At 43.5% G+C, this 21,847-nt stretch overlaps 1 protein-coding gene across 1 annotated transcript in view; it reads left to right on the top strand.

Moving 5' to 3' along the window:
• The window catches only part of USP13 (ubiquitin specific peptidase 13), a 119,359-nt gene that overhangs the window by 63,407 nt on the left and 34,105 nt on the right, over window positions 1–21,847 (top strand). Inside the window, exons 9-13 of the mRNA XM_042998705.1 lie at window positions 1,365–1,436; window positions 2,043–2,136; window positions 12,146–12,271; window positions 13,992–14,145; window positions 16,547–16,721. Coding sequence (XP_042854639.1) covers window positions 1,365–1,436; window positions 2,043–2,136; window positions 12,146–12,271; window positions 13,992–14,145; window positions 16,547–16,721 — 621 coding nt within the window. The remainder of the gene's footprint in view (window positions 1–1,364; window positions 1,437–2,042; window positions 2,137–12,145; window positions 12,272–13,991; window positions 14,146–16,546; window positions 16,722–21,847) is intronic.

Here is a 21,847-nt window from a genome sequence, read left to right as displayed (position 1 = left end):
CAGATGCCCAATCAACTGAGCCACCTAGGCGCCCCCCACAAATATTTTATGAGTGCCTTTTACATGTCAGATGCTATTCTAGTTCTGGAGATGCAGTGATTCAGATCATGTATCTGCCTTCATGGAGATTATACTCTCGTATATAATCTCTAGAGAGATGATAAACAGGGAGATAAATAAATTATAGAATTGCAAATACTGAAGCATGCCAAGAAGAAAGTCAGCCAGGGTCAGGTGATAGGGAATTAGGAGGGGTGGAGAGGTGCCTTTTAAACAGACCTGAGATGGAGCAAGGGTCTGTGGAGAGAACATTCCGGGAAAGAGAGCAGATGGCATGACCTTGAAGCAGGTGTGAGCTTGGCATGTCCTGGCAAAGAAGGGCATGTGGCTGGTGTGTTGTGGTCTAGGGGAGAGGGATGGGAATGAGGTCAGAGAAGTGGGCAGAGCAGAGTGCATGAAGTGCCAGTGAAAGGGATCTGCTTCTAGATTCTTCTTTCTAGAGCTTTCACACTCAGAGAGTTAAAGCTTGAAAATGGAAAGATGAACAGCACAGAACAGAGGGTATGAAATAGGAAGTGAACTTGAGAAGTGAATGATTGTATAGTGAGATTAGCTGTGGGTGGTGGAAGTTGGCGCTGCTCTGTCAATGTAAACTGGTCAGAAGGACGGGTTGGGGACTGCTCAAGGGATCACAGATAGGGCAGGTACTTCCAGGAAACTGGTTCAGAGCATAGGTTTGGAGCCAGGCTGCCTGGGTGCACTCTGGGCTTCATCACTCCTTCCTTGGGTGACTTTGGAAGCATCCTGATTTCTTATCTCTCCAATGGGTAACAATAACCATCCCTTCCTCATATGGTTTTCATGAAGACCCAACCAGGTTATATAGAGACCCCTTAAGGGATAGTAGTTGTTACTCCTGTCATCATCATTATTCATCTTGATATGATTGGGATAATTTCCAGCCTTACCATTCGTTTTTGAGATGGCAGTTGTGATGGCATTAGCCGGTGGTTTCTGACTCTGGCTACATGTTATAGTCATTTGGGGGACTTTGAAAAGATTGCAAAGCCCAAGCCTCAGTCTCAGGCAACAATATCAGAACGTCTGGGAGTGACCCTGGCTTTGGTATTTTTTTGAGAAACTTTTTAGGTGATTCTAACTTGCACCCAGGGTTGAGACCCACTGATAGAAGCACAATGGAAGGCCATGAAGATAGCTGTAAAGGTAAGATTTCAGGAAAAGTTTTCTTTGGGTGGATGAGTTAACTTTGATAGAAAGACAAGAAGGTCTTAGCTAGGATGGCAGCTTATTTTATTTCTGTTCATTCACTTCCTACGTTTTGACTCTCCCTTCTCATTTTCTAGGTATGTGGGAAATCTTCCAAGAATATTTGACTACTCTCCTTTAGATCCAACACAGGATTTCAACACACAGATGTAAGTGCTGATTAAAAGGTATCTAAAGTTTTTTTTAGAAAACTATCCAGTAAGTGTTCTTAGTGGTTATTGCTGGGTTGCAGAATTAAAGGCAATTCTCTTTTCCTTTTTCTTTTCTGTATTTTTAAAAGTGTTATAAAATGAGCGTGTGTTACTTTTAGAAGAAGAAAGATATTAATAGTTATTTATAAAGGACTGAGGCTAGTTTAAAAATGACATCGGTATCAAGAAGAATGAAATAAATAAGTTAGTGTTTAAAGTTTTTAAGATTTATTTATTTTGAGAGAGAGTGTGAACAGGGGAGGGTCAGAAAGAGAGGGGGAGAGAGAGAGAGAGAGAGAGAGAGAGAGAGAGAGAGAAAATCCCAAGGAGACTCTCAGCACAGAGCTGGACATGGGACTGGAACTCACAAACTGTGAAATCATGACCTGAGCCAAAATCAAGAGTCGGAAGCTTAACTGACTGAGCCACCCAAGCCGCCTTAAATAAGTTATTTTTGAGTAACCAAGATAAAATGTTCCAGCTAAAAGCATTCATAGATAATGTTAATATCTCTATGGGAAAACAGCAATGATGTTTTTGTTTTTCTTTGTCCCTCCTGTCCAGGACTAAGTTAGGACACGGCCTTCTCTCAGGCCAGTATTCAAAGCCTCCAGTGAAATCTGAACTCATTGAACAGGTGATGAAGGAAGAACACAAGGTATGTGTCCCAGTGTTTGCCACATTGATATGCAGGTAGGAGGGGACTTAACCAGCTAAAATACGGATTTCCTATGTTTTGGCAATTGGTGGCTGTAAATTCAGGAAGGTATTAGAATAGCTATTTCATTTTGGAGTCTAGGGTGTCTGTGTGCTCTTAAAAGTTGTGGTAAGAAATAGCTAGGGTTGGTGTTTCTAGTCATAGTTGCTTTATGGATTTTATGTGCGTGCCGTTGTCACTGGTTTTCAGAACAGTGTTCTTTGTAAGATAGAGCTGAGATGGAAGGAATAAACCTGATACAAATATACAAACATTTTCTCCTTGGGCAGCATAATCTTGGCCCTTATAATGTCTTTTTTCTCCTAGGCCTCAACTTTGTTTGCTAGGATTTCTCAAGAAGCTGGTTGTTAAAAAGCAACACACACATTCCTGTTCCACCTCCTCTTCCACCCTGCTCCCACCTTCAGAGTTGGGAATTCTGAATTTCTGGGGAGGGGTGGGTGGTTCTTGTTTTTGGTAAGCTCCTAGCAGATTTGTAAACCACACTCAGATATGAGAGACTCAGTTGGCCATTCAGTCACTGTTTATTGATAGAATAAATGCAAGATGCACCCCGTCTCCTAATAGGGAGACTTGCGTTTCCATGTGCCTACAGAATGGGCTACTGACCCCTCCCTGGGTGGTTCTGTTGCTCAACTCCAGAGGACACTGCTCACAACCTGGTCTTTTTGAGAGGTGCCCTTGAAATTCTGCAGTACACAGCTTACACAGCTGCGTTTGGCAGCCCGGCTCGTGGTGCTGCATATGGCCTGAATGGAGTGCGTGCCCCTTTTCTCTACCACCTGCTCTGCCCTCAGAGTGCTCTGTTTTGACTTAGTGGGCAAATCTGTTTCTCAAGTGTTGACCTCTGTGTTCCCACCTTCAGTCGGTCATCCTTAACAAGACTGACAGCAGGAATTCAAAGTGAGTAAACGCTTGTTCATAACAAAGCTGGCTAGTTGGGGAAGTGGAGAAGGTGGGAGAAGGGAGATTATGAAGGGAGCATTTAGAGGTGGTGTTTGGAGGTGGGGAGAAGGAAGGGACTTAAGAGGGTGGAGAGGGAAATAGATACTCCGAATGGCCGGGCTGGGAGATCAGAGTGGTGTGGGGGCAGGGAGATGCGTTGGTATCCACTATGGCGAGATAACGAGTCTTTCATCCATCCAAGACTGGAAGGCCCTCATCTGGGACACAGCTGAAGGGATGGTTTGGAGGTGGGGCTGGAGTATGGGGGTTATTCAGGCTTCTTCCACCTCTGAGCTCCCATGAATCCTTGAAGAGGTGATGGTGAAAACAGCTGGGCCCAGCATTTTGTTTTCATCACATTTTATCCTGGGTTTTCATCCACACTATGTCACTTTGTGGGACACTTTTGGGTCAGAGCCCACCTTCCTTGGTGGAGGAGAAGGAGACTGGATTGGGACTCGGGGACTCTGGCTTCCTTTCCTGGCTCTGCAAGGAGCTGTGAGATCATGGGCTAGTCACGCAAGCTTCCAACCCCAGCGGTCAAATGGCAGAATTGGTGTGGGTGGTGGTTGTGACTGTTGCAGGTGTGAAGGTTGTCTCTCCAGTGTAAATAAAATCTGTGTGTATTCCTGCCTGGTGTTGTGCTTTTGGAGTCTCTTCATTTGAGAAAATATAGAATAAAAATCATCAACTTAGTAATATTTGCAAGTAAAGTTTGGTTTGGTTAATATTACAATGTCCTTTTACATTAGAAAAAAAGTAGTTCTTATATGAGTAAGGCATGTATTTATTCAAATTCTATGAATAGTGACTGCTTGGGGCCCTTGCCCCCTCCTCACTGTTGGGTTTAGTGACTGTGGTGCAGTAGCTCTGTGATCTCCAGGGTCTGTAGCCTACAAGTGGGAACCCCAGCTTTGTCTGGCCCAACATGGGTAACCCAGCATTTGGGCCATATTTGGCCTTAGGTGTGTTTCCTTGGCCCACACATAAACACCTGAATTTCCAGCTTCTCTTAAACACTAAGACCCTGTGGCGATTCCAGGCCCATGATAGCAGATGGCTGGAGCTGAGTAGCAGCCCTCCCTTCAAACAGGACACACAGTCCCCAGCTGGCTCCAGTCCCTTTGTGATTCGTGACTTGGCCAGTATGCTGTTGCATTTGAGTGTGTGACCTTTAATCTAGATGATCTGTGAAATCCTTTCCTGCTCCAAGGTACCGTGATCTAATGGTCTTAGAGAAAGGATCCTGAATGTGACCAGTAGTACAATGTGCATCTTGGGAGTGTGGGGAAGACCATCTAGCTGGGTGGGATACAAGTGAGCCTTTGGTTCAGAGATCACCAGGGTCTCTTTAACATTCAAAAGGAGCTTGAGTTGACCATACAATCTGTGGCCCTGGGGGAGTCAGTTTTAAGCTGCTGTTTGAACAGACAAGTGATTCATAGTAAAATCTCCATTTCCCCTCCCAGTGGAGGGAATTGCTTTCTGAGGCATCAGGATTTTCACTGGCAGTTGGTTTCAGAGAAACCAGTTTGTGAGACTCTTCTCTGAGGTGTCAGGAGCCCTTTGGTGAGGTGGCCTTGTCCCAGGCCTGTGGCTTTTGTGATTTGTAATGTGCCTGAAATGCCCTAAGAGAAGAAAGAAGGTGTGCTAAAGCAGAGAAGGGGATGGATTACAAGAGGAATGTGTTGTGGAAGGGAGAGAGCATGAGAGAGAAGTCAGAGCCACCATGTGGTGGGAAGGCCTTTTTACACGGCCACCACCACCAGCAATACGAATCGCTAAGATTGCATAGTGCTGAGGAAAGGCCTGGCTCTTCCTGTATGTTCGCTAATGCACAGAAACCTTGCCTAAAGTTACACAGTCAGTGAGTGGCAGAGCTGGGATTTACACCAGGCAGGCTGGCCCCTGAGTCTGCATTTGACCCCTACATTATTCTGCATCCCTGATAGTTGTTCTGGCTTTGCTTCAGGCTTTCCAGTGCCCCAGTGTGTGGATGGTGTAGGTGGATGACAACAGGGGGTCCTTAAAGTTTGCAGAATTGCCAGGTGGCCCAGCAACTTGTGTTTCTCAATACCTCTATCTTACATCTTGGGTCCTTTCTAGGCTACATGCTTCCTAGTTTTAAGTTGGTCTTCTGTAGACCAAGGCAAAATCTAGTTTTTATGTACACATGCTTAATGCACATTTTCATCTATAAAAAGATTTGCTGTATTTGTTTTGGGCAATGCCATTTCTACATGAATTTGTTGAATTGATTTTTAAAATTAAATTGCATCTGCTGTAGATAAAACCTCCTCACTTTTATAAAAGGACGCTTTTTCTTCTTCTTCAAAAAATACTCCTGATTTTATGCATTCTAAGACCATGCTTTCACACATTTTAATGCTGAATAACTCTAATTTATTTCTTCTTCTGAAGATAACATGTTTTAAACAATTCTGTATTTTAAACAAACTGCATTTCTTACATGACAATTCATTTGATTTCCCCTCTAAAAAAATACTTGATGAGGAATTACCGGTCTTCATTTTTGATCACCATGAGATGACCAGTGTTCTGCTTTGAGGTGATGTAGTTTTACTCCCAAGCATAAGAACTTTATTTTCGCTAACCTCCATTTTTCTCGGTGGGGAAAATGTAACATTTCTAACTCACTTTTTGAAATATGAAAAATAGCTTGGGGAAAGCCCTCTGTTCCTTTCTCTTTGGAGATTTGGGGTTTGAATCTGGGTTAGGAACTACTGGCCCAAGGTTTATGGTTTAAGATTAATAAAAGTTTAGGGGCGCCTGGGTGGTTCAGTCGGTTGAGCATCCGACTTCAGCTCAGGTCACGATCTCGCGGTCCATGAGTTCGAGCCCCGCGTTGGGCTCTGGGCTGATGGCTCAGAGCCTGGAGCCTGCTTCCGGTTCTGTGTCTCCCTCTCTCTCTGCCCCTCCCCCGTTCATGCTCTGTCTCTCTCTGTCTCAAAAATAAATAAAAAACGTTAAAAAAATTTTTTAAAAAAAAGATTAATAAAAGTTTAAATGAACAGATGCCATACACGTGTACTGAGGACAGGCTGAGATGCATCTAGCTTTCTTTTTATTCCTGTGGTCTTACAATGTAAATATCCATACGGGTGTTGCTCTAATGTGATACAAAGCCCCACTCTTCCTGTGTGTTTATTAATTAAAGCTTTAGGCTCAGCAGAATGTGAGTGGAGAGTATCTGGCTGCTTTCTTGGTACAGAGTTAAACAGAAAGCCCTGTATAAGTAAGCATGTGGGAAAGATTCTGAACACTGTAGTCCTCTCGCTAATTTTAGCTGATCTGTTTTGCAATTGCTGATGGAGAAAGTAAGTACAGTATCCTATAAATATGACAGGTTCCTTAGGTGGTTGCTATTTTGGAGACTCCTGGGGCTCCCTCTTAATAAAGTTAGTTGTTGAGACTAGCCATTGCTTCAGGTGTTTTAAGAGCTGGCTCATGGTGAGAGTGTATGCTTCCTGAAGGCAGGTCTGACTCTTGGTCAGGTCTGGTCACTCCCTCTCATCTTGTGTGGTGATAGACCCATAGGGGACACTGGGATGATGTCAGTGACGCACTGCCAACTAAGAGATGTAGTTTCTGTGACTTCGTTGATTCTTATTTTGGTTTTTTGGTTTCTTTTAACTAACTGCCTTATCCAGAGCCTGGTCTTAAAAAAAATTTTTTTTTCTTTAAATTTGCAAATATGCACACAAGTAGCATTGTGTAGCTTTAGCAATCACCATTCTGCCAGTCTGGTTTCAGCAGTCCCCCTTGAGCTCAACTTTTCCTCCCTGTTCTCTTCCTCTTTCCTCCCCTTCCTCTCCCTTCTCTTCCCCGCAGGATTTTAACACAAAACCCAAGCATCCTCCTTTTCTACCTGTACATGTTCAGTATGCAACTGTGACTAGAATGCCTTCCCCCCCCCCCAATAAAAATCATGTTAAAAGTTGTTTAAAGTGTTAGTAGCACAGTAACAAAATTCACAACCATTCCTTAGTATCATCTAATATGCAGTCCATGCCCAGAGTTTCCCCTGCAGTATCAAAGATGACTTTTACAAATCCCCCTCCCTTTTTTTCTGCAAGCTATTGATTTATGGAAGGAGCTGAATCATCTGCCCCAGGATTGCTTTAAAGATTGTTGCCTTTTTCAGCTTGTGTTCCTGATAAGCTGGAAGCTAGATCTGGAAGATTTTGGACTATGCTAGATATGAAGGGAACATACTAATAGTTGAGTATAGGAATTAGTAAGACTTCCATCTGAAATCAGATAGATAAGGTGTGGGGCATGGGCACAGGCAGACAGGCCAGCTGATGACCAAGACATTAACTGTGGAGTTCAGCTAGTTTTAACTAAGATGCTTGAACCCGGTAAAAGCCAGGAGCTGGTCTGCAGTGTGACGTGGAGAGGAAGAGATAGCGTCTCTCTGGTTAGGAAGCTTCTTCAAATAACTTTTCAATGGTAAACAAGCTATAGCTTGACAGAGGATCGAACAAAGGATTAAGAAAGGTCAGTCCAGGGAAAACAAATGAAATGGGCACAGAAAGAGAAGAGGTGTGGGGGTGGGTAATGAATGAGGCTGGGCCACGGCCCAGTGCGGGGCTGAGGTGCTGGGGTTCTCACCACAGTCCCTGTTGAAACTTCTCCTCCCAGTTGTATGACCACACAGTGAATGGCACAGAGCAGCAGCCAGCTTTTCTGAATTTACTGACTTGTTGAACTTTCCAAGGCAGCTGCTTTGATGGGGACTGGCAGCCACATCGGGTTGAAGTGCAGCTTGCAGGAAGAAATGTCATCAGCAGCAGGCAGTGAGTGCGTGTGTATGTGAATGCCTAAAGATAAATGCTCAATGTGAAAAGGCTCATTCCGTGTGGTGCCTCTGCACTGCCAAGAGCAGAGGAATAGTTGCTGGACTGGCCTGGAATGTTGACTCCAGAAGTGTGTGGGTTTGAAGAGGGCTCAGAGTCCAAGGCATACTGTTTTCCTTTTTTCAGCAACTGGTGAGATGGACTCAGGGCCATCAGAGATGAGAGCTAGTAATTATTACTAGCAGTATTAAAACATGGGATAGGGGTGCTGGGTGGCTCAGCTGGTTGAGTGTCTGACTCTTGATCTTGGCTCAGGTCATGATCTCATGGTTCCTGAGTTTGAGCCCCATGTCGGGCTGTGTGCTGATGATGCACAGAGGATGTTTTGGATTCTGTCTCTCCTACTCCTCTCTGCCCCTCCTCTGCTTGTTCACTCTCTACAAAAAAAAAAAAAAAAAAAAAAAAGACCTGGGATAAAGAGAGAGACAGACACACACAGGGAGACAGACAGTGAGATAGCAAGTAGCTGACTTCTGTAGCTGTGTGATCCTGGGCCAGTTACTTAATACTTCTCTGCTTCAGTTTCCTCATCTGTCAAGTGGAGAAAATCATCATCATTATCATCACCTCATCAGGTTAGGTGAGTTAAGCAAGATACATGTATAAAGTAGTTAGAACTACGCCTGACATCTAGTAAGTATTTATCCAAGTACCTAGAACAATGGCTGACATGTTATAGCACTCAGTAAATTTCTGTTAAATGAATGAATAAATGTTAGCCGTGATGCAAGGCATTATTTTTGTGTGCTTGTGTTGGGTGACACCATGTGGTAGACAGGCATCAAGCAGTGTGAGTGAAGAGAGTTACGCTTGTTACATCGTCCCCGGGAGGTCTTTATACAGGTAGTAACATTAATTATCAGGTGTAAATTGGTCTTCATCTAGCACTGGAAGCACATCTGACGCCACGCATGTGTGTAAGCTGGTCATTTATGTACAGTTTCCAGGTCCTCAGATGCCCAAATGCTCCCACTTTGGAGAATTCTCCTTTAAGAGCTGCTGGCGCTGTTGTGGGTCTTCTGCAGTGTCCCTCAGCATTTGTTACAGACACGTGTGTTGTCTTTCATTTCCCCATGGTCTCTCAGCTCTTGGAAGGTGGAATCCCCAGTAGTGCTCTGCGTGATGTAGGTGATTAGTAAATACTGGATGACAGGGTTAGGTCACATATATATTCAACAAGATAGGAAAAATCACCAGAGTTTTATTAGAAACGTTGCTTTTAGGAAATATGTGTTGGGGAGAATTTACACGTAGAGCTGCTGTGGGACTGCAGGGAGATGGGTACGAGAGTTTTCCCATCCCCCGTTGCATCTGATTGTGTGATTGTGCACACCTAACATGGTCCCTGGACCCTAGGCATTGACCTGGATGTCCAGGAGATCTCATAGAAGTGTGAAACGTGGCCTCCACCTGCTAAAGCCTGCAGTGAGGCCGAGGAGGTGGGCCAGAGCAGACTGGAAGTTACAGGAAGTGGGAGGCACGCTGTGCTGTGTACTCAGTGATGGCCCGCCCAGGGACCACGTTCCCTGGACTGCAGAGGGGAACGTGGCCCAGAAGCTGAGCAAGTGGAGGGTTTTTTTTTTTTCAATATATGAAATTTATTGTGAAATTGGTTTCCATACAACACCCAGTGCTCATCCCAAAAGGTGCCCTCCTCAATACCCATCACCCACCCTCCCCTCCCTCCCACCCCCATCAACCCTCAGTTTGTTCTCAGTTTTTAAGAGTCTCTTATGCTTTGGCTCTCTCCCACTCTAACCTTTTTTTTTCTTTCCTTCCCCTCCCCCATGGGTTTCTGTTAAGTTTCTCAGGATAGCAAGTGGAGGTTTTGAGAAGAAGTAGGTGTGCAGCAGCCACACAGTTTGCACAGTACATGAACCACTTCCTGTGCTTGCTTGGCAAGCTGAGGTTTGTCTCACTGAGACCTACTGTGTGCTACAGCTGCCACTCCCTATCTTTGCTTCAGAGAGCTTGGAATTGGAATCACAACTGGAGTTCATTCTGGTTCTGCTCTGTTAGCTGCATGATAATCTGGTCGTAAGACCTCTTTGAGTTGAAAGATCTGTCTGGCACTTCTCTGCCCGTCTCCATTTCTCTAGCTATCAAGTGAGGATAACAGAAGTCTCTTCTTTGTGGGGTTCTTGTGAGTATTGGGTGAAGTGACATGTAACACCATTATTAGATGGGTGAACTTGGAGGGGACTCAGGAAACAGCTTTATCATGAGCCCACCTCTGTCCTCCGTGGTGATATGGACTCATCCTGTTCTGCCTCTTCAGAGCATCTCAGGCAGATCGCCTAGATTTCCAGTGATTTCCTGCAGATTACCAGCATTAAAAAGTCCAGTTCACATCAAAGGCAGTTGAAAGCATCTCTCCCCTACCAGGCTCGGGAGTCATGGAAACCAGCAGTGCACAAGGGCTAGCTAGCATCAGCATCCTCTGGTAGCTTTGTGTCCTTGCTCCCTCTGGCTCTGACCCCTCTAAAGTCAAGTAAGGATCAAGGGATGGAGATACTAGACAAGAGGCAGAGCCTTTCACTGAGCTAGTGTGTTTGGCTTCCTCTTGGCTGCCATGTGTATTCTGCCATGGTTAGCCTTTTTGTAGGGGCACATTAGTGGTTCCTTAGAGGTGTCCCTCCTCCCTGCTTGTCTCCTCAGGGACCTCCACAGGGACCTTTCCCTATTTTCTGTTCAACTGACTTCTGTAACCCCCACCTTGGCTCCTGCTTCAAGTCTCCTCTGCCAGCTGACTTTCCATCATCTTATGCAGTGTCCTTTCTGAAGGAGCCTGGCTACTGTGTTTCTGGTCCCAGGGAAGTTCACATATCCTTATCTATCAGAGTTGTCCCTGCCACCCACTCTTTGCACTCTGTCATCCTGGCAGCTGCTGCTAGCCTCCTCCAGCTTCTCCAGGCAAGGGGCAAGCTCCTGGAAACAACCCATGCTCTGATCCAGAAACAGCCAAGGGCACGCTCATGAGCCTGAACACTCTGCAGCGGTTACTGGGGGCATGCTGTGCCATTTCCTCTCTTGGAGGTACAGGCATACGTCGAAGAGAATGTGGGTTTGGTTCCAGACCACCACAATAAAGGGAATACTGCAATGAAGGGAGCCAAATGAATTTTTTGGTTTCCTGGTGCATATAAAAGCTATGTTTATACGACGCGGTGGCCTTCTTTTTTTAATTTTATTTTTTTAATGTTTACTTATTTTTGAGAGAGAGAGAGATACAGAGACAGAGCACAAACAGGGGAGGGTCAGAGAATCTGAAGCAGGCTCCAGGCTTGAACTCGTGAATCGAGAGATCGTGACCTGAGTCGGAGTTGGATGCTCAACCGACTGAGCCACCCAGGCGCCCTGACACTGTGGCCTGTTAAGTGTGTGGTAGCATTATGTCTAAAAAAACCCCCCCAAACAATGTGCATACCTTAATGAAAAATACCTTACTGCCAAAAAATGCTAATCATCATCTGAGCTTTCGGTGAGTTGTAAGTACTGATCACAGGTCACCATAACAAATATACAATAATGAAAAAGTTTGAAATATTTTGAGAATTAAGCAACATTTGACACACAGACACAAAATGAATGAATGCAATTGGAAAAACGGCGCCCACAGACTTGCTTGGTGCAGGGCGGCCACACACCTTCAGTTTGTAAAAAAACACAGTATCGTCGAGTCACGGTGAAGTCAAGCACGATAAAATGAGGTGTGCTGCACCCCCGTCTCTACGGGGGCTTCTCTCAGACTCTCTCACAAGGAGGGAAGGGGGTGCTGCAGAGCTCTCCTCCCCTTTGGCCTCTTTCAGAGAACCCCCACTCCTGCCTCTCTCGCCTGCCCTGAAGTGGGCCATAATGGCCTGCCTTGGAGCATGTCCTGTGAAGATGGGTCGAATAATGCCTTTCTTTAGAGAGTGGAGGTGTTTCTCCTGTGTTTCGTTAATGCGGTGCCTGCTGCACACTAAACGTCCAGCGAACGTTGGCTGTCATCACTGTTTAACTTCTGTGGGCTTTAGTAGTCTCATCTGAAAATCAGGACTTATGGTCATCCCTACCCTGCTGGCCGCTCAGTGCTGTTAACGTGTGTGAAACTATTGTAAGTTGGTTTTATTTTTACATCTCAGCCTCAACAGAATGGGATCTCTCCACGCATGTTTAAGGCCTTCGTAAGCAAGAGCCACCCGGAATTCTCCTCTAATAGACAGCAGGATGCCCAGGAGTTCTTCTTGCATCTGGTGAATCTAGTAGAGGTGAGAAGGCGGTTTTCCAAACTGCTCAAAGCATTGTAAGAGGTGTGCCCAATCCGCAGGTGCAGCCCACTGTGTTGTGGCCAGGGTGCCCACCCCCCGCCCCTTTCCCGAATCTCTCATGGTCCAAGCTCATGTGGCATTGGTGTGAGGCTTGCTCTGCGCAGCCCGTTGGGCAGAGTCGCTTCTCAGTCCCTGTTTTGTAGCACTTCTGGATCTTCCTGTTCTTCTTTAATTTGTAATTATAAGAGTGTTTGTCCATAATTTCATTCACAGGTTTTTTGGTCTCCATGACAGACTTCCTTAAGAGGCGGGTGTGGTCTTTGGTGTCCTTGTGCCACCACTCAGAAGAGATGGGCACGTTTTGCTCACAGCAGAGTCAAACCACATTAAACGCTGTGGTTTTTCAAAGCTACTGAGAATTTGTGATTGAACTATTTTTCCCCTTCTTAAAAAACAGCCACTTTTTCCTGATTACAAACATGTTCTTGTGGAAAATATAAAAAGGCAGAAAGAAAATAAAAATCACCAGTGAGAACAGCCCCTACCAACAACCAGTGCTAACATTTTGGTGTCTGACCTACCAGTCACTTTCTGGGTGCATTTTTTTTTTTAATTTTTTTTTTAACGTTTATTTATTTTTGAGACAGAGAGAGACAGACCATGAATGGGGAAGGGTCAGATAGAGAGGGAGACACAGAATCTGAAACAGGCTCCAGGCTCTGAGCCATCAGCCCAGAGCCCGATGCGGGGCTCGAACTCACCGACTGCGAGATCGTGACCTGAGCTGAAGTCAGACGCTTAACCGACTGAGCCACCCAGGCACCCCTGGGTGCATTTTTTTAAAGCAGGTTTCAAACCCACTGGGACTTGAACTCACGACCCTGGGATCAAGACCTGAGCTGAGATCAAGAGTCGGATGCTTAACCGACTGAGCCACCCAGGCGCCTCCCTGGGTGCATTTATTAATTCTCTCCAGACTGTTTCATAAGCATTGTTTTGTCTTCTTTCTTTTTAAAAATTTTTTAATGTTTATTTATTTTTGAGAGACAGAGACAGGGTGTGAGCAGGGGAGGGGCAGAAAGAGAGGGAGACAGAATCTGAAGCAGCTCCAGGCTCCAAGCCGTCAGCACAGGGCATGACGCGGGGCTGGAACTCACTAACTGTGAGATCATGACTTGAGCTGAAGTCGGATGCTTAACCGACTGAGCCACTGAGGCGCTCCTATAAGCATTACTTTCCACTTAACCTGTTGTGAATGTTTTGCCCATATCGTTACATATTTGGATGTAGCATGATTTCTTTTTTATTTGTATGTAATTTACACAAATGCATTTACATGATCATATCATATGTGCCTTAATTTTTCCAGGGCAACCCTTTATTACCCTCTCCTCCCCCCTGCCTTGTCTTTAGTATGGCTCCCTCACCCCCTTTCTTCTGATTCCATCTAGGTCAGTCCCTCTTTCATAACTGTTCATGGCTGCATAATGTTAATTCACATGATGAACTACAGTTTATTTAACCAGTCCCCCATTTTTTGACTTTAGAGAAATGCCAGTGTTTTGTTATGAACGTACTCTAGGTGAACTGCCATGCCCAGAGGGAATGCTTAGTAATGCCCAGTCTCTACACCAGATTGATAGATACTCTGTTTTATGCCAGTTTTTATTTATGGCTCAATAGTCCTAAATTTACTAACCTGATACAATCTAATCTTCAGAGGAACCGCATTGGCTCAGAAAACCCAAGTGACGTTTTTCGGTTTTTGGTGGAAGAACGTATTCAGTGCTGTCAGACCCGGAAAGTCCGCTACACGGAGAGGGTGGATTACCTGATGCAGTTACCTGTGGCCATGGAGGCAGCAACCAACAAGGGTAATGGTTCCAAAGTGGGAAACTAGCAGTGTGCTTTCTCATATGTGAAAACCCTCGAACTGGAGAGAAGGAATACGGTTCAGTCACTGCCAAGTTGCGTCAGGAGTAGACCCAGCCCAGATGGTGTCTGGTTGGCACGTCTCTTTTCCTCGTTTCCTCAGTCCCCATGTGATTTTCTTGTGAGAAGAGTCCAACGCATCACAGGTTTTTGTTGGAGGGATTACGGATGGAACCTATTTTAGTGCCTATAAATTTGACCAACCAGTTGGCTTGGAGTCAGCTTAATTTGGTGGGACATTATTTGTAATTATAAATATGGGAAATTCTTTGAACATTAGCACTCATGAGTTGTGCTATAAGTTCTGAGGGAAATGATCAGAACTGCGTTCTTTTTATTTATTTATTCTTTTTGGGGGGGCGCAAGTGAGCGAGGGGCAGAGAGAGAGAAAGGGAGAGAGAAAGGGAGAAGTGGGCTCACCCAAAGTGGGGCTTGAGCTTACCCGATGTGGGACTCAAACTCACGAACCATGAGATCATGATCTGAGCTGAAGTCAGATGTTTAGCTGACTGAGCCACCCAGGTGCCCCAGAACTGCATTTAAAAAAATTTTTTTTAATGTCTTATTTATTTTTGAAACGAAGAGAGACAGAGCATGAGCAGGGGAGGGGCAGAGAGAGAGGGAGACACAGATTCCGAAGCAGGCTCCAGGCTCTGAGCTGTCAGCACAGAGCCCAACGCGGGGCTCGAACCCACGAACTGTGAGATCATGACCTGAGCTGAAGTTGGACGCTTAACCAACTGAGCTGCCCAGGCGCCCCCAGAACTGCATTTTTTGATGTGAGACATTCTAGCAGAGATCTCGAAATAATCTGGCTTTGACCTCTGAGTATTGAAAATGCCTCCTGTGGGAGATGAAGTGGGGCAGGGGCTTTTGTAGGACCAAGACCCGTTAGAAGGGTCTCTGGACTTCAGAAGAAGGTAGAGGAACCATGGCCAGGCTGGGGTCTCAGGAGAAGGTTCCTTCAGTTTGTTTATCTGGTTCTTCCCAAGCAGAATAGAGGAAGGGTATTATCTACTATGTTACTTATGTCCTGTGAACTGGTCATTTCTGTGAAGGTCAACAACTCAGTGGGTGGCCTTTTTCCCTTTTTGGGGGAGGGGTCAGTTTGTTGTGCAAATGAGGATTATGATGATTTTAAGATGAAATGATTTCCATTTTCTATAAGCTCCTGCAACTTTGGACCAGTTTTAAAATTCTTAAAATTTTTATCCATTATATAATGTAGAAATGAGGGTAGGGGTCTGTGATTTGTTTCTGTTTTAGAATAAGGCTTGATTGCTTTCTCTTGCCAGCCTTGGGGATATTCTACTCAGTTCTGTGATCCTCCGTAACTCATTGTTTATGATTTATGAGTAGTAACTATTCTTTTTCAGAAAGGAGATTTATAATTTAGTCTCTGGGAATTGATTGTTGGGAACACCTAATGCTGGCATCCTAGATATAAGTACATCATAAACTGATGGTGGGCTGTACAATGAATTTTAAACCCATGCTCAGATGTGCTTAAGAAAACACATAGGTACATAAGGGTGCTTAAAAACTGATAATTCGGGAGTAATTTGTTTTATTTTGGGTTTTTTTTTTTTTTGGTTAACAAAAGGAATTCCCAAAAAGGCCCTTTCAAAATTATATAAAATTTTGACTTATAGGCAGTTTCCAAGAGCAGATCTGCTGACTCTTGAGAAGTTGATGATGTGATGTTTTCTTTTTCCCTTGGTATTTTAATTGTTTGAGCAGGAATAGTGTAAAAGGCCTTCTAGGTTGGTGGCTCTGCTATCTGAGGTGGTGGGTAACCTCAACCCGAGTTGTCTGGGCAGCATTGGTTAGAATCACAGGCTGTGTGCGGTAGAGGACTCTGGATCCTATAGGTCTTCTTGCTCCTTGGTCCACACCCTCCATGACCTCTAATCAGAATGAAGAGATGACCCTTGGGTCTCTTTCAGTGTGAAATTCTCTGGTGTGAAGACTTTGTGATTGGAAGGTGGCATTTGGGTAATCCCAGCCTTGACCTCTGGACGAATGAAAGACCAGGTTCCTGCATCACTCACATTACACATGAGGGCAGAACCTCTGATCTGGGCTGGAGTTCACAGGTCCCTCTTGTCAGTCTCAAAGAAGAACAGGCAAAAAAAATATGAATGGCTCATGCGGTCTGTCGGTGCCACTTTAAAGATGGCTCAAGATCAGCCTTTCAGCAGGCTTTTCTGGATCTGTGGAGGGCAACAAGTAAGCAATCTTGCCCCAGCCCAGAAGCCTTCGGGAAGGTTGGCCAAAGGGGGTGTTTTTCACTTTAAGAAGATAAGAGTGAGTACAAGGTCATTCATGTGCTCTGTTACTCAGATGAACTGATTGCCTATGAATTAACGAGAAGGGAAGCAGAAGCAAACAGAAGACCCCTTCCTGAGTTGGTTCGCGCCAAGATACCATTTAGTGCCTGCCTTCAGGCCTTTTCTGAACCAGAAAATGTCGATGACTTCTGGAGCAGCGCCCTACAAGCAAAGTCTGCAGGTGTTAAGTAAGTGTGTATATGTGTGCACCTGTGTGTGTGTTCTTGTATGGTGGGAGTGGGGTGAGGGGGGGACCCTTGACAGGTGGGGAATGGCTAGGGGAGAGGTAGCAGGGAACTGTATAAGTTTGCACATGCTTGCTCACGTGAGATGGGATAATGAATCATACAACCCTAATTATAGAGCTCACTTGTATGAGACCTGTCCAATAAAATGTTCATAATTTATATTATGTGCTAGGGAGGGAATGCCTTTTTTTTATGCCTTTTAAAGGCAAGGCTGTGGTTTATCCTCTATTAGGAATTTCTTTTTTCCAAGAGGATGTAGTCAAGAACTCCAACAACCCCCTACCCCAACCCCATGGTAAGAATGATATTAATGAAGAAATTATGGAAATACTCATGATAGTCTTCAATATTTAAACTCCATATGATATAGTTTAATTCCATAATTAAAAATTTGGCTTAGAACTTGGTGTCCAGGTCTCTCAGGGTATTTCAAAGTGGACATAGGGCTCCTGCTCTTTGTTCAAATGAGCTGCTCAGGACTTAGCTAGGAGATGTTCAGTTTCCACATTGTGTGCCTCATTGTCAGGTACATAAGTTTTTTTTTTTTTTTTTCTGCCCTTGACACCTTAATCGATTTTATACAGTCAAATGTGTAAAGCCCACATAGTCACATAAAATGAAGGGAGGTCTGGAAGTTTGGTTCTGGGAATTTTATTCCTTTTAGATATTATTTGTTTATTTTAAATTTATTTTTAAGAGAGAGAGACAGAGCACAAGCGGGGAAGGGACAGAGAGAGAGACACAGATCTGAAACAGGCTCCAGTTTCTGAGCTGTCAGCACAGAGCCCGATGCAGGGCTCGAACCCACCAGCTGTGAGATCATGAGCTCACGAGCCAACGTCAGATGCTTAACTGAGCCACCCAGGCACCCCCACTCCTTTTAGATATTCTTTGGCCATCTGTCCTCCTGACAAAAATTGAGCACTATCTAGTTGATGTGAAAGGGGAATGAAGGCTGAAGAGCTACTGCTGGATGTTTTATCACCTCAAGTAGCCGTCAAACCTAAATCCTTTATTCTCTGGAACAGCCATCCCTGGGATTCCTCTTTGTTTCAGATGATTGACTTCATATGTTAAAAATGGGAAAGCACAAAGATTTATTTCAAAGAGCTAAAAAAAGCCATAATTTCTTAAAATGATTTTTTTAAATGTTGTTCATATCCAAATGAGGTTAATAATTTTCCATTCCTTTATCAGTTATTCAATGTGAAGTAAGTTTTTATCCTAGGATTGCTGAGTTACAGGGTCTGTGGGGTGTGTGTGTGTGTGTGTGTGTGTGTGTTGTATGTGTGTCCTTGCAGAGAAACATTGATGAGTTGGTGTGGTAAATGTGTGAAATTTACTTCATTGCAACTTGGAGACATCATTGGGCAGTTAGACATCTACACAGTATCTTAGTGGTAGACCCACTTTCTTTAATTATTTTTCCTCCAGCTTTATTGAGATATCATTGACATTATTGAGATATTGACATATATAGATATATATTGAGATATAATAACATTGTGTACGTTTAAGGTATACAACATAATGATTTTATTTTATTTTGTTTTTTTTTTTTTTGCTTTAATTATTGACAGTAGGTGGAAGATTTCTCAGTTATCCTTCTCTCTTTGCGCTTTAATTCTGTTTATGTATGGGATATAGAAGTGATCAGGGGACCTGGCCACCTAGAAAGTCCCCAGCATCAGATGTAAGCTGCAGAGTTGTTCTTCGTATACCTGTCTGCTTGGCTACCCTTTTCTGTTCTTCAGAAAAGTAGCCTTGTGTCTTAGAAGTGCAAGGTGTGACACACTCTCTGGGCCTGCAGAAAGGAGCCTTCTTATCACTTGGAAGAGGCCCATCGTTAAAATGGAGTTGGGAGGCATTAGCTTTCCAGAGACAGAGGCTCTCACCCCAGGGTGAGTGATCAGGAGATCTAGATCCTTCTCCTGTGTCCACTTCCCAGCCTATGTTCTATCCCAGGGCACAGTCACCACCCAGTGTCCTTCTTGCATCTGTAATGGAGGAATGATGCTTGCTTACCTGGTTTTTTCCTCAAGCACTACAGAATATTTAGTTGTAGGCAGTGCTAACATAACTCTCTAGAGGAGGGGTTTCTGCTTTCTCTAATCCTTGACAGTAGATATTAAACACGTTTATTCCTTTTCTCTGTCTTTTACATACATACATGCTCTCATTCTTTTATGTATATGAAAAAAATTAATACTGGATGTATCCAGTTGTTAATAATTGAAAACTGGTCTTTGTGGAAAAGGAGAAGACAATGTTAGGTTAATAAAGCAGCTACCATATTTTGGTCCATTTATTATTCCAGGTCATGTGTTAAGCACTTACCATCAATTGTCATTTAATCCTCTTGGTACTACTGTGAAGTGGGTGCCATTCTCCCCATTTTATGGATGAGGAGATAAAAGGAGAAATAATTGGCCAGTAAGTGGCAGACCTGGAATTCATTCAGATCTATTGAGTTCAAAGTTTAAACTCTTAATTCCTCTGTTACATAGTATCCAATTTCCCTTATCATTTCGTATCTGCTTATATCCTTATAACCCTTATACAAAGCCTTGCATATTCCTTATTATGCCTTATCATGTTTCAAGTATTAGTTTTGGGAGACACAGTTCAGGAGATTCCTAAAAGATTTTTTTTCTTTTTCTTATTTCTAGCAATATAGACACGATCTCCTTATGCTAGTTTAGGGTCTTGAATTTTTCTTGTGTTAGACCCAGACACTGAAAGACCAGGAAGAGGCAAAAAAATGTCCTTTTTGTAGATCTTCAGTCAGTATAGACCAGAATAAAGACTCTTTCGTCAAATAGTTCTGAACAGACAGTCTCTGGGAAGAATATTAGTGTTTGGACATTTCATTCACCTAGCAAGTATTATTGTTCACCTGGAATATTCTAGGCAGTGAGTTGAACAAGACCTAGTTCCTGCCTTTAAGCAGCTCACAGGGGAAGGGTCAATAGGGAGAAATTTTGTGTGGACTTTCATCATTTATGAAGAGGAAGGTACAGTGTAGGATTCCAGAGTGCAAGCTTTGAATGGACAGGTAGTGTTTAATCCCCAGTGCAGAACTTACTGATACGTGACCTTGGCCAAGTGACTTCATCTCCCTAAGCTCCTGTTTCCTTATCTGTAAACCAGGATAATAATAGTTTCTTCCTAGGGTTGGGGTGAAGGTTAAGGCAAGATAAACTATGCAGAGTGCTTTGTATAGTGCCTCACATGCTGTAATTACTATTACCGTTGTTTTTATCTTTCCTTTCCTTTTTTTTTCTTGCCTTAGGTTATACAGTTGGACTGTGGTTGATTAATTGTCATATTTTCAACATATTCAATGGAAAGAATAGAATTGTATTTTTTTAGTTGCCAGGTTTTCAATACAGTGGACAATATTAATTTCACAGAGAAGGACAGCTTATATATTTTCTTATTAAGACTTTCATAGTGTTTTTGCCTTGATTATGATTGGCAAACAGTTGATATACTTTAAATGATGATAATAGGTTGTCAGTAGACAGTTCAATAGTGTTGTCAGGCACAATTCTAAGCACTTTGTATACTAACTGATTTAGTCCCCATAGCAGGTTTTTGAGGTAAATTTGCTGTGTGTCTACCTAGATCTTTTTGAATGGTTTACAGTCTAATGGTCTTTCAGGAAAAATTTTAATTTCCAGGAATTAATTTTAGGAATAAAAGAGTAAGCGGTGCATAATTTACACTTTTTGCTAGATTTAACTAACAAACTTGATGTCCCAAACCTGCAATTAATGAATGCACATTACTGATTTTGAGATTATTTTGAGCAGATATATATTGAGCAGTTACTGTCTGTGTGATTCAATTTGAGACCCTCTACAGGCTACAAAGATGAATATAATATATAGCATGTTTACCTAACAGGGTAAATATAATGTGGGCTCATCTAATCTGATTTCTGGTACTCTTAGGTTGGTAGTTAGTTACCCATAACAAAGGGATGTGTTAAATTATCCACCCCTCTCCCACCACACCCCAGCCTCCAGTTCCCTCCCTGCACTGCCCATGGTATCACCAGCTGATTTACTCACCCAGATACTGACCACAGAGCAATTTTAAGAGTCTTGGGGCTTTTGGGGCGCCTGGGTGGCTCAGTCGGTTAAGCGGCCGACTTTGGCTCAGGTCATGATCTCATGAGTTCAGGCCCCGCGTTGGGCTCTGTGCTGACAGCTCAGAGCCTGGAGCCTGTTTCAGATTCTGTGTCTCCCTCTCTCTGACCCTCCCCGTTCATGCTCTGTCTCTCTCTGTCTCAAAAATAAAATAAACGTTAAAAAAAAAATTTAAGAGTCTTGGGGCTTTTCAACCACATTTTGGAAATAACTGATATACTGATGACTTTTGGCTGATCTCACTATTACATATTTTCCAGCTTTGAAGTTGATGTGGTAAGAAGAAGAGGTCAGAGAGGTGACATTTTTACATTAGTTGAAAATACTGCAGCTGGAGTTGGTTGGATTTTGGTGAAATTAGGATTTGGCTATATTGGAGTAAGAATGATGTTTATTACTGCCTCTCAGAAGGTAGGAAGCCTAATTAGAGATAATTTTTATTACAGTTTCTGGAGAATGAACCAGGGTAATAATAGATAAGTTCCTTAGGATCGTTAAGTTCCTGTTTTTTAAAGAACTCCTTTACATTATTGCCTGGACCCTTCTACCATCCTTGTGTTGGAGAATTTGAGATACAGAGAGGTTAAGTGACTTGCTTGGGGCAAAAAACAGGTCAGTGATAGACCAAGTCAGTGTTCAGTGCCATGGATTATAGCTCTTTTATGACAAAATAATCGTGCTAATTCCCTGGGTATACATAGTATATGTTCTAGTGTGCCAAGTGCTTTCACATCATTTTATGAACATTGCATAGTCCTGGCAAGTAGATATGATTAAGAAATCTGTTTTGTAGATGTGAAAATGGAGCCTCAGGGAGGGTCAGTGATTTGTCCACATTGGAGTGAATTAAGTAGCATATTCTAGACCCAAATCCACATCATTTTGACCCATTTTTGGATAGTGTTTTGTCCC

The sequence above is a fragment of the Panthera tigris genome, chromosome C2, assembly GCF_018350195.1.
Source record: "Panthera tigris isolate Pti1 chromosome C2, P.tigris_Pti1_mat1.1, whole genome shotgun sequence".
Classification (NCBI taxonomy): Eukaryota; Metazoa; Chordata; class Mammalia; order Carnivora; family Felidae; genus Panthera; species Panthera tigris.
This window is presented reverse-complemented; position numbering and strand designations above follow the sequence as displayed.